Consider the following 13,145-nt stretch of genomic DNA (forward strand, 5'->3'; position numbering starts at 1 on the left):
ACCCTCGCGACGGCGGATGCGGACGAAACGACGCCGGAAACGTGGGCGGGGGTGGCGGGACTCGAGCGTTTGACATATTTTGTCCGGAAAACCGACAGATCAGGGACGATAGCGGCGTACGAGAAAGGGTTGGTGGTTGGGGGAGCGAACACGGGGGCACCTCTGCTTTTGACGTGGAGATTAGTGTCCGCCATTGTGGTGACGTCACCATAGTTAACACGCATTCAAACGAGCGTAGAAACGGATGGTGAAACTATTGACCAACGCCTCGCGAGTATTCGTCACCTCGTTCCCATTTCTTCCTCATTCTTCTCTCTTTACCTCTCGTCATTGACGAAATAATTAAATTCGATGGAAAATGGTTCGATGACTTTGAGGTTAGGTTGAACGATTTCCACGGTGGACAGTGTGGGAGGAAAAGGATGATCTATAGTCGAATGATGTATCTCTGAGGAGCGTGGCGGAAGTCGGTACCCGGTTGACAGATGAATATGCTCCGAGAGAACAATGGGGCCGACCAAAAATTAACGGCATTGTCTTAACTTCGAATTCGCATGGCGGCTGGTGTTTGCTCGCACAGTAGTCGATTAGCAGCGAAACAGGGAGGCGCATTCAGAAGAGAGCTTCACGGGCTTTCGATTACGACGGCGACGGATTGTCCTTGGCGTTATACTGCCGGATTTCGAACTTTATGACGTGTAATTTTGGCTTTGACGTCTTCGGAAGATGTAGTAGGGAATGGCGAGAGAATCGTTCCGTTTATGGCTATAGTTTTATTTCGAGGAAAAATCTGTGAAGGCGATGAAAGATTGAAAGGTACGTTGATCCATGCCTCGATTGGATTTAGTGTACTTTTTTTATTGGAATTTTTTTTTTTAAGTTAGAAATATCATACGAAACATTAGTATCTTATATTATAATCTTGATAATCTCGATTGTTTTTTTGAAATTCCTGGTTTTTATTTATTTATTTTTTTTTTTTTCTATTGCCTTACTTTTTCTTATAAATATTTTTCTATGATTTTTATTGGATTTATTATAAATTTATTTGGAAGATACAAATTCATATCTTGAATTAATAAAAGAAAAAATATTATTTTGAACTACAATATCGACAGAGAAGATGAATACAAATTTTGATTATTTGAATTATATTGAATATTCATACTTGATTTCCACCTCTTTTTATGATTACATATAAAATAAATATTTAAATTGAAAACAAATTTATAAATAATATAAAACAAAATATCAAATATTCATTTTCACATTATGCACGACTCCCTTTGCTATTGCAACCAGATATACATTAGAGCACCTCGTTCTACGAGCTATTCTTACCTGAGTCTGTTCTACCGATACCTCTTTTCAACGTGAGATGGCGTAGCGTATTCCCAATAAGCGCATTCGGCTTCCTCGATGCTAGAAACTCAACGATCGTTCGATGGATTCGATTAAAAAGAAAAATCCCGAAATAATGGCTCGACTCCAAGAAGAAACAGAGGCGAAACGATGGGTTCACGAGATGGTTTCGCACACGCGAGCCACACGTTGCGAAATGCATTATGCAATAAATGTAATAAGCGTCCAATAGTAATGGTTCGAGAGAAGTTAAACAATTTATGTAACGAGCTTTCTATAGCCAGCGGAGGTGTATTGGGATCTGGCGTGAGATCGATCAATTATTCTCGCATAAATTCACTCTCGTAATCGGTGAAAACGATCGTTCGTCAAAATCATTACTCAGATAGGAATTAACCCCTCGACTGGTATTGTTAAATCGCGATAATTTAGAATAGAAGATATAAATGAGGATTCTTCTCTGATAATTTTGTGATTTTATTTTATCATGTATTTTATAAAAATTAGAAATTGTTAAAGAAATTAGAAATTAAAAATTAGAAATTGTTAAGATTCATAATTTATTAAATTGAATAATGATCCACTAGAAAGATAAAGTATTTTATTAAGTATTTAGATAGTTTTTATTCAATTTTACTTAGGAATGTATAAAGATGTTTATTTATAGTGGAATAATTTTAATATGCGAAATTTTGATTCCTTAAAATATTTTTCTGATGTATAACTTTAATTGTATATAGTATATAGTGCTATGTATGTCATTTTAATTTTTGTACTTTTTGCAAGTTTTTATGATTAAAAACTTTATTTAATCTTGAGGGAAATATAAAAATTTTCACTTTATTATTTAGTATCTTTTTAAAATTTATTATTTTAATATTTTTCTCAAGGTTAATTAAATAATATTAAATATTAAATCTTTGTTATCACATTGAATGATCGCGAATAGGAAATGATTTGTGTTAGGAAAAATTAATCAATCGGAAGGAATTGCTCGATGAAGATCAAAATAATCAGGAATAAAGTGATGCAATACTAATTATTTAAAAACAATGTAGTTTATTTGAATCGCACAAGACATACACCGTATCTGCTATGTTTATAATTACGGACATCCCCGTGGGAAAGCTGGTCAAAGGGTTGTATCGCGATCTTTGGCCAGACTTTGCCCGAAGACGCCTTGCTTTCTCGTATTGCCTTAATGTCGATCCTCGGTTTTTTTTTCCTTTTTTTTTTTCGTTTTCATTATTTTCTTTAAAGTGTTCCAAAGTGTTTTGCCAGGTCGAAAACCCAGTCTTACCGTATCTAGAAACCGAGCTTCGGATTATTTTTACCCTGGATCAGAATATTTCATACTAAAAACCCAATTTCCCTGCTACCGACACTTTTTGTTCAACCCCTTTCTGCGCTTTCGCGTTCATCTTGCGTGTGACTTTTCCATCCCTTACTATATTATAGGAAATACCTCTTTTTTTTTCTTCTTTATTTACCTTTATTTTATTTAACTGTCTAGATACTTCAATTCGCTATATTTCCGACGTTCTGTTCTTCGTTTATTTATTTATTATTATTTTTTTTTTTTATCTGGGAATATCTTTTACCATTTTACGTGGTTTACCCTGTGTAAGAAACGTTAGAGATCGATCGACGGGACACGACGAGACGCGAGAAACGACACGAGAAATATCAATTTTAATTCACAAAACGAGGAAACTTTGGTTTCATCGAAGATTTCACTTTCGCCTAATTTTTCCGTCCTCGTGTCCCCCAGATCGAATCGTCCTCCGTGAAAATTTTTCGTGTGTGATTGTGTTCTCTTCTTTTTCCTATGTTCGCTTCGTGAGGCAGGGAACTTGGTCCTATGTGGGATGAATTCGAATAAGAAAGACGAGAGAAACTTTTCTTTGGAACCAAACTACATGTTTCGTACCATCGTTTCACGGATTTTATTTTCTATAACCATTTTACTCTGTGCCATATGTTTCTGCAGGGTTAAAGATCCAACACTCCCTTATTCTTTTTCTTTCTTTCTTTCTTTCTCTCTCTCTCTGATTTATTTTTCTTTTCTTTTCTTCTTTTTCTCAAAATGGATGATAGAATCGTCCATAACGAAAAACGATGAACGAAACGACGAGTTCTCGTGCTTACGAAAGAGATTGATGCAATTAATATTACTACGATGATTTTTTTTTTTTTTTATTTATTTATTTCTCACGTTCACCGACGATTATTTTTCGTCTGCCTTATTCTCCGCCCGGTTCTCCACCTCCCTGTATTCGTCTCCCATTTTTTTTGCTACGGGCAGTGCCATATATTTACAATATATCGTATAAACGGAGCCTGGCATGTACGTATTTTCAGAATCAATCTAACAAACGTTTTTTTTTTTTTTTATTTTTCTTTAACTAGATAACGAGATTTTCATTTTTTTTTATTTTCATTTTGCCTTTTACCTAGGGCCGTACACGTCTAACACCGAGACAACTATCTTGATATGAGTTTTTTTCCATTTTTTTCTCCTTTAATCCCATCTTTTTTTTTTTATTTTACTCGCACACACGTACGTACATAACGCTTACGCACACCATCGGAAAAAATCGTGAAATATCTCTCGTTCGATTTACCTCTTGCACGCAATAATCAACGGAACACACGCACGCATACTATCCGATTTATACTTTATCTTATTGCCTAGATCATCTTTTTTTTTTTATTTATTTAGGAACAGTCCTCTTCGAAAACGTTTACAACGAGGCGTTTTTTTTCTTTTTTGGAAAACGAGGCAAGGGAAAGTAATAAAACGAAAAAATCGAATGGACGTATAGGAAACGAAAATTGGTACGCTTGTTTTAATGGAAAGTAGAAAGAAAAAATAATTGCGCGAGTACAATAACGCAAATACCTCAGTCTTCGGGTTTTTCTAATGAAAATAACGGAGAAAAGAGAAAGGAAAATCGGTTGATCAACCATTGTTAGGGCGCATCACGTTGTTGGAAACCACGATTTTCGCAGGATCAACGATCCATGGCCTCGATCCTGCGAAAGCCGCGCGCGATCCGGTCATCCGCGACGACAATAAATATAACCAACGAACAAATACGCTATAATTAGCGTCGGCGTGTTTCATGAACTGGAAATGACCGTCGAGGATTTTCTCTTCAACAATTTATGCAAAAGCTAATCACATTTTTCGTCTGATAATTCCTTGAATTTATTTTTGTATTATTATTATTATTTTTTTTTTTTTTTACATATATATCGTTTAAATACTCTATAGTCATCGAATTAGGATGAAATTAATTCTTTATCTAAAATAAATTGTCATTAAATTTAACTAAATTAGAATTGTATTTTTGAAAAATTTAATTATTATTCATCTTAAAAAAAAAAAAAAGAAATAATTCATGGATATATATATATATTTGTATCTTAAGATATTTATTATATTTATTTAAAAAATTGAGGCATGTATCAATAGATATTGATACATTTGATATTTTATATGATAAGATATAATAAATCTTTTATCAAATTTTCTTTTATCAAAGTTTTATAAAAAATAAATATAAATACTATACATTATTAGAATCTAAATAAATTCTGCGAATTAATTCGATGACCAAAGATAACACTTTGGAATAAATAAATTTTTGTGATCAGCTGTCGAACGTTAATAATAATCGGCGCTTAATTTAATCCGTTTAACATAGCGCCATCATGAAAACAATAACAGCATCGAGGGTAAAATCACTCGACGGACATCTCGATCATAATAATATAGCGCCGATAAACCTAAACAACTTTGGCATTTTCTTAACCACGTAAAACATCTTTTCTCGATAATAATTTAATAATAGCGGGAATAAAATAATGAAGACAGCGCTTACAGTAGCTGTAACCGCGTTAATAATAGTGGCAATGAATAATAATAATAATAGCAATAATAATAATAATAATAATAATGATAATAATGATAATAATAATAATAATAATAGACAATAATAATGACAATAATAATATTAATAATAGACAATAATAAAAATAGCAATAATAATAGATAATAATAATAGGCAAATATACTATGATACATTTTACATAGGATCGAGGATAGATCTTAAAATCTATAAAAAAAAAAAAAGAACTCAGCGCATACATTCGGATCACGCTGTACACAATTAAATCGTATCTCAAGTATTCTCGCGTTTCTCTTTAATTAGGAATCCTAATCATCGATAAACGTTGGGGTTTTTCAAGGATTGGGGGGTTTTCTTTAAGGTTTTCGAATATCGATGTTTCTCGTTTTATATGTACACGGAGGATATCGTTGAAATCGCCTATAAACGATTCTTCTTCTCGAGGAAAAGAATAGCTCGAAATTTTCTTTTTCACGTTTCCCTTCCATTTTCTTATTTTTTACAAAACAAAAAGAGACGTCAACATGAAATATCAATGGGCGCGACGTCGTGCAATGTACAAAAAAGATTTCTCCTTCTCGATCACTCCTCGATGCCCTCATCTCCTCGATTTTTCCCCCCTAAACATCGTACATACATACAGAATGGTTGCAAATTCTTTCATATCATATAACGTAATGTACATACATATACACGCGCACAATCTCCATCACACATATATACATATATTACGTTATATAGTATGTGTTAATATATATATATATATATATTATATATTATATATATTATATATATATATCTATCGTTATATTAAATAAATAATCTTCAAATGCGATAATAAAGTTACTATTTCCAGATTATCCTATGTATAATATTTATATTCTGTATAATTCTCCTCTTTTTTTATCTCTCTCGCAATTTATATTTATATTTATATTTATATATATATATATATTTATATATTTATATATTTATACTCTTTATATATATATATATTCATATTTATAGCGTCTTTATTTATAACTATTTATAAGGATATACTTTGAATAGCTGTGCTGAGACTCGCAAAAGTGGTAACCATTCGTTTGCTTTCCAATTTCAAATCGCCTTTTCTCCAATTTCCTCCACGTTCGTTGAATCCTTTTTCTCGTGTTGGGAAAAAACGTTCAGTCGTGGCCTTTCCATCAGTTCGGCCTTCGAGAGCCATTTCCTCGTTGTTCCACATATTTTATACATATTTTATACTTATATTATCATTGACCTTTTCCAGGTCCATTGATGCTAATGGTTGCTGCTTCGATTCACCGACCTACCGCCTCTCCTAATCCCGAGAGGCGACTTTGGACATATATCACCAAAGAAGATTCTCCGGAGTGTCGACCATAATGGTCACGCGTGTCAATCGTGACGCGAGGATGCGGAGATCTGTTTCACTCCCGAGGAAGAAGATCCCCTGTTCAGTACACCGGGTAGGGTGGCCTGTGCGGCCACAGTGGCGGGATCGGCGGTAGGCTTCCGTTCCAAGATCAAGGGTCCTTGGTACTCAGCGAGGAGTCCTCGTCCTGACTGGCAGGATACGGCATCCCCAATTTGGGACACTGCTGCACAACCACCACGCATTTTCTCATATGCTTCTCCAATGTGCTAGGCACCGAGAAAGGCATCTCGCAGAAACGACACTTGTACGTGTCCTTACCGTGTCGACCGTGGGTCTTCATGTGCCTGGTCAGCTTCGAGCTCTGCGCGCAAGCGTACGAACACAGCTCGCACTTGTAAGGTTTCTCACCTGTGTGGGACCGCCTGTGCACCGTCAGATTCGAGCAATTCTTGAATACCTTGCCGCAGAACTCGCACGTGTCGTTTCTCCCCGTTCGTTCCTTCTTGAGCAGAGGGCTGGGCAGACCTTGGAGCGCTAGATTGGACGTGGTGGCCTTGGTCACTTTGCGAAACTCATTGTTCTCGAGGTAATGGGGGCTGGGTAACCATAGGCCGCCGAAGTCCGGCCCCGAGGATCTGGGAAAACCCTGACCGGAGAATATGTTAGGCGTGGTCGAGGAATTGAAATTCGTGGGCGACAAAGCGCTGTCTTTCTCCTTGTTGTTGTTGAGAGAGTTGGTGAGATTGGACGGTGGCTCCGTCTTGATGAAAACGCCCCGGTGATTCTCTTGCAACGCCTGTCTGTAAGCCTCCGAGTACTGAGCTATGTTGCTCAATCCGAACTTTTCCATCAGATCGCCGACCAGGCTGACGGGTTTCTGCTCCACTCTTCCGCCGCTCTCCTCGCCGCTTTGCCCCTGGGTCGTGCTCAAATCTTCCGGTATGTTCTCCTCGGTGTCCTCCCTCTCGGTCTTGGGCTCGTTTTTCACAGCCTCGTCGAGATCCATGTTCTCGTCACAACTGGAACCGTCGTCCGGCGCTGTCTCGACGCTACCCTGGGGGCTGGGCGGATTCAGGTTCTCTTGATGCTCCTTCCTCATGTGCTTCCTCAATTCCGCGAAGCTTGGAACCTCCATCTCGCACACCTCGCACCTGGTCGGCGTCGTCTGTCCATCCTGCGTGCTGTCTTGCTGATACTGCCTCTCCTTGTCCCGATGACTTCTTCGATGCACGATGAGATTCGACTGGAAACGGAACTTCTTGTCGCACACCTCGCACAGGTAGATCGTCTCCGACGCGGAGTCGGCGATGAGAGGCGTGCGGGCGACGGGTGGGCTGGTTTTCTCGCTGTCGGTCGAATTGTTGTTATTATGATGGCCGACCGGGCTTTGACTGTAACAGGGTGGCGAATTTTCCTTCTGATGATTATTGAGCGGTAGAATTGTCTGGTTGTTGGATGCAGGGCTCGGTGGTTCCACGGATTGATTGTGATTTTGCGTAGGTGGTTGCTGTTGCTGCTGCTGCTGCTGCTGTTGCTGCTGTTGCTGGACGGTGGTGCTCGGTACCGGTACGGGTGGTACGGGGGCAGGTGGGTTAGGATTTGTCGTCGAGTTTCCGCTACTGGGTGGAGCCGCGCCTAAGGACGGATTAGCGAGGCTCCTTAGGCGCGCCGAGTAAAAATCCAGATTGGTCTCTAGTGGGGGTGGATGTGCTTGGCCGGCGAGGCCACGGCCGTGCGACAATTCGGCCAAGTTTGCCAAGTTTCGAGCGTTGTTCAGGGAATCCAACGAACTGCGGACCAACGGGTCTCCAAGGTTTAGACCATCCATACCTCTGAGCGGATCGCCTAGGTTTTGAAGGTTCCTGGTCGCGGTCTGCAGCTCCTGGAGGCCCCTGTATCCCGCCAGCGGATTCAGGGCCAGAAAGTCGGGCCTGAACATGGGTGGAAAGCTTCGTTCCAGGTGTTGAGGTAGCCTTAGAAAACTGTGAAGGGGATCGCCGACCAGAGACGCGGACGATTGCAGTTGTTGTCGCCCGCTGCTGCCGCTCGCGTTCGCTCCGCCCGACGAGTTACCCGCGGACGAGCTCCCGCTGGACTTGGCGCTAAGGTTCAGGTGATTCGGCGGGCTTAGGCGGCGGGGGTGCGTCGGTGCCCCCGCCGGCGGACTCGGCGCTGGTGTATTCGACGACGAGTTCGTCGACGATGACGGGGAGGTGTAGAGTCTGGCACCGTGCACGCTCTGCGCGTGCTGCAGCAACTCCCAGGCGGAGGACAGTCTCCTGGAGCATTGCGAGCACTGGAGCCATCGGGGTTCTGAAACAGGTGAATAGTATCGATTAACTGTTTAAGAGTCGAAGAGTCTTTTAAATTTTATAGGAAATTGAGAAAGAATTGATGATCGATTTTGATTCGATTAAGATCTCGGTTTAGGATTGTAGAAAATGGTATTATATTTTATATATATGTTATGAACGCGTTTTCTTTTATTTAATATTTTTTGAAATATCTGAGTTGAGCAAGCTTGGTGTTCTTATAGTAGTCTTATTCTGTATAGTATATCCTGGCTGCTTTGAATGTTCAACGCGCTGTACCTTGTGAACTGTTCTAAAGACAGGAAGTGCAACGTACGTTACCTCAAATATATTAGAACGTAATTATAGCATAATCCTGCTAATTGGACCGCAATTTCAAAGCCTCTATAATTTCAACATCTATCTTCTATTCAAACTTGTATTCGCCATAATCTTTGAAGCAAGATAATAACGTAATTTTTTCACATAAAAGTTATAATAATATTTTGGACGGAAGGAAAGTTTTTTCATATTACCTTTCATTTCTCGGATCAAAATTCAATTCAAAATCAATTCTCTGATCTTCTTATATACAATTTCGTTCGTAGAAACTTATAAGATCAATAACGTGTACGTAAATTCATTTCAAAGCTTATATATGTAAGAGAAAAACATTTCTTCATCTAACGATATTAAATTAATCTTCTTTCAGGTAAAGTGATCCTGCTTTACGTCACGTGGAAAGGCGAGAAACCTCGAAGAACAACCCTAAACAACACCATTCGGAACGATTACCCGCGCGATAAGTTGCAACCGCGTGAAACGGTCCAGAAGATTACCGTGAACCACTGTGATATATGATAACTCGGGTAAAAATCTCGGAATTATAGAGGGGCAGGATCGCGGGACATGTGTGTCTAACGCGTGTTCGACCCACGTATAGATGTCGGGTCGGCTATCAATTTTCGGGGCACCCTTAATTTCGTGGAATCGGGATAGAAATCGGGTCCGCCGATTGAATTCGAAATTCAAACGGCGCGGCTGTGTCAAATTGCGGCCACGCGGGGGCTTAAAAATAATATCCTGGAAAAGAAGCGAGGATTGGAGGGGGTTGGAGAGGGTGGCTCGAGGCGAATGGGGGATCGGTTCGAGCCTTAGCCCGTGGAGTGAAACTGACCCTTAACGACTTCTCTCGACCCTACCTCCAGCTCCGTAGACGACCACGGGAGGAACTGGTTTTGAATTTCAATGTTTTTAATCCGGAATATCAGATTTTCGGCCATTTTTCACGCTCTGGAGACGCTCTTTCTGCGATGTTGGGGCGTTCGTGGGATTTTATTAATTCGAGGGCCACCCTCTTGGTACTGGAGGATAATAAAAGATGAGAAGTAGAAGAAAGATGGAAAGAAAGAGGAACAGACGTCGCGATGATCCCTCGTTGCCCTTGGACGGGCGGAAACGAAGTGAGACGCGGAGGAACATATTTGGTGGCTTGGTGATGGGTCAGGATGTTGGGGATGATTTTATGGTGAATTTATGTGTTGAGAGAAATGTTGAAGAAACGAGGGTTTGTGGTTTACAATGTTTTTTTTTGTTTTAAGTATGATTAGATCGAATGTGGAGTTAGTTAATTGTGGATTTTTCGATTGATGGAAAAAGTTGTTGCATGAAAATGTCGATCGAGGCTTTTGAAATTATGATTTGATTTTGCCTTGGAGATTTTCTCCGTATATAATCGTATCATCGATCGATACTAACCAGTCAGTGTATTATTTCTCAATGATTGTATTTTATAATCATCAGAATTATAAATTCAATATATATTCTTTAGCATCGATTCAAAAAATTTTCCACGAACAAACAATTCACGGTTAAAAAGAATAATTTTAATCGAATCGTAAGTTTTCCAACAGAAGAAAAAAATTAAGAAGTTCTAGATCGTTTCCCATATTATACTGTTACTGACTGATTTAGCAATGGAAAGAAAAGTCGGAGAACAAAAGATCTGGGAAAAATAAAAGCTAATTAAATGGCTGTTCGAGATAGGGAGAGATCTTTGTCGTCGAAGGAAGTCTGGAAGTCTGGAAGTCTTAAAGCCGAACCTTTTCTAAATAAGATCTTACGTTTTACTTAAGTTTCTTAAACGGTCCTCTCCAACGTCCAAATTGAATCGTTTGTTACACCAAACGAACATCTCTGTCGATCGTTTGCTCTTCTTCTGAATTTTCTTCAAATCTTACAAAAGCAACTTTCCCCACATCTTAAATTCTAAAGTTCGTGCAGTTCGTTCTTTTTATCCACAGTATCAATGATACATTGGTAATTTATATTTCTTAAAGCTGAAATAATCAAATTCTTTTCAACATAAAAATAAATTTCAACAAAAAATTTATCATACATAAATCGGTTCATTCGTTTAACCCGACTTTCTTTCTTATTTTTTTTTTTTCTAAATAAATAAAATTTTAAATTTTCAACAAAAATATTTATCAGTACATAAATCTAATATTAATACAGTATTCCAAATCATAAACTACATCCAACTCCAGAACCGTGACGCATTTGGTGTTTCGAAAAGGAGATACGAGCGACAGATATCATAGAAAATTAAGACCAACGAATTACACTTTCGTTTATTGCTCACACCTCGCGTTTATTGCTGAAAATTATTCAAGAGAAACTGTATACGCACACGTACATCGGCACACTGGAGCAGCGTGGTGAAAACACGCAGAAGCGACTATCACCGATGTTCAATAAATGAATCACGGATGCCGGCGACAATGGGACACGTAAACAATGAATCCTAAATTAAATTAGAAACAACTCGAGGGACGTCAGCGTTCATAAAGCGATAGGATATACCATGCGACAATACACAATGGAACACATATCGCCGCGTGTAACAAGGTGCTAAGTAGAATAACGAGGCTGGCGGGTGGGCGACGGATTTTTCTTCGCCGCCTCGCTGACCTTTCACCACGATTACGCTTGCGTTTACGCGTCGTTGTAAGAAATGCTCGCGGTATGGAGAAGAGGGAAAATGCCGTGATCCCTCGCAGATAACCTCGTTCCAACGTAGGAACGTTGCAGTCGAGACGGCTTCGTGGACGAGACTTTTTCTTCAGGGTAGAAAATCGGTGGAAAAATTATTATGGTGGTTAATTAATATCGTGTGTTTCATTTCAAGTTCTTTCTTTTCTTTTTCTTTTCTTTTTAAATTATTGTTGATTAGTCATTTATTCAAAAAACGAAACGATTAATTTCTAATAAAGTTCAAAAGTTTCGATACAAGATAAACTTTACAGAATTTAGAATTTAAATTTGTTCTTCAAAAATTATGAAATTTATTAAAAATTTAAAATCCTCTATCTTCCTGAGATCTTGTATATTATGTACAAGAAACGTGAATCTAGAAGAAAGAAGAAAGATATTAAAAATTTAATGATTCGAATATTCTATTACGATCTTAATAATTTAATAAATTTTTAAAACGTTATTCTTCTAATAATAATATATTGAATGAACTTCCTGTCCAAGTGTTAAAATTATCCTCAATCAATATCAGAGACGAGGAACAGAGTTAACATCGATAATACAAAACGTGGAAATTCTAGTTTACAATGCATAAGATCTAATCATCGAATCGAACCTATCCACGAAACTTACATTCCCCCTTTAATCATCCCTTGTTCGACGAAAATTCCAAAACGAGAGTAAAATAGCTACGCTCCTCTCGACAACAAAACAACAAAACAAAGAAGCGAAGAAACGGGAAGAAATATCGCTTAATTTTCACCGCGTCATCGATTCGACGAACCTTTTCGTGGTGCGAACTCGCGTGACCCCGGCTCGGAGAATTAGAAAGCGAGGAAAGGGACGAGTCACGGCGCAAATGAGGGGTCATCGAGTGGCAAACCGTGAAAATTTGGCATATTGTTTCACGGTTTGTCCCTCGGGCGGTCTTCCTTCATCGGAAGTCGAGGAATATTGTCGAGTTCCCTCGCGAAGAGGGGACGTCGAGGAAGATAAGCCCGGGCATAATAAAGGTGTATCGATTCACAGGCGAACGCTTTTCATATGCAAACGCAGCGGCCGGCCATCCGTTAGGATTATTTCTTTAGATTTTCCACGATCTTCTTCACTTTCTTTCTCTCTCTCTCTCTCTCTCTCTCTCTCTCTCTCTCTCTCTCTCTCTCT

The 13,145-nt window shown here is 38.9% G+C and overlaps 1 protein-coding gene across 1 annotated transcript in view; it reads right to left on the bottom strand.

Annotated features, from left to right (window-relative positions):
* Positions 1-6,369: 6,369 nt before the first annotated feature.
* The window catches only part of LOC102677347 (B-cell lymphoma/leukemia 11B), a 40,771-nt gene continuing 33,995 nt past the window's right edge, over positions 6,370-13,145 (bottom strand). Inside the window, exon 4 of the mRNA XM_031511874.1 lies at positions 6,370-8,967. Within this exon, the coding sequence (XP_031367734.1) occupies positions 6,803-8,967 (2,165 nt within the window). The 3' untranslated portion in view covers positions 6,370-6,802. The remainder of the gene's footprint in view (positions 8,968-13,145) is intronic.

Source organism: Apis dorsata, unplaced genomic scaffold (genome assembly GCF_000469605.1).
Source record: "Apis dorsata unplaced genomic scaffold, Apis dorsata 1.3 scaffold_358, whole genome shotgun sequence".
NCBI lineage: Eukaryota > Metazoa > Arthropoda > Insecta > Hymenoptera > Apidae > Apis > Apis dorsata.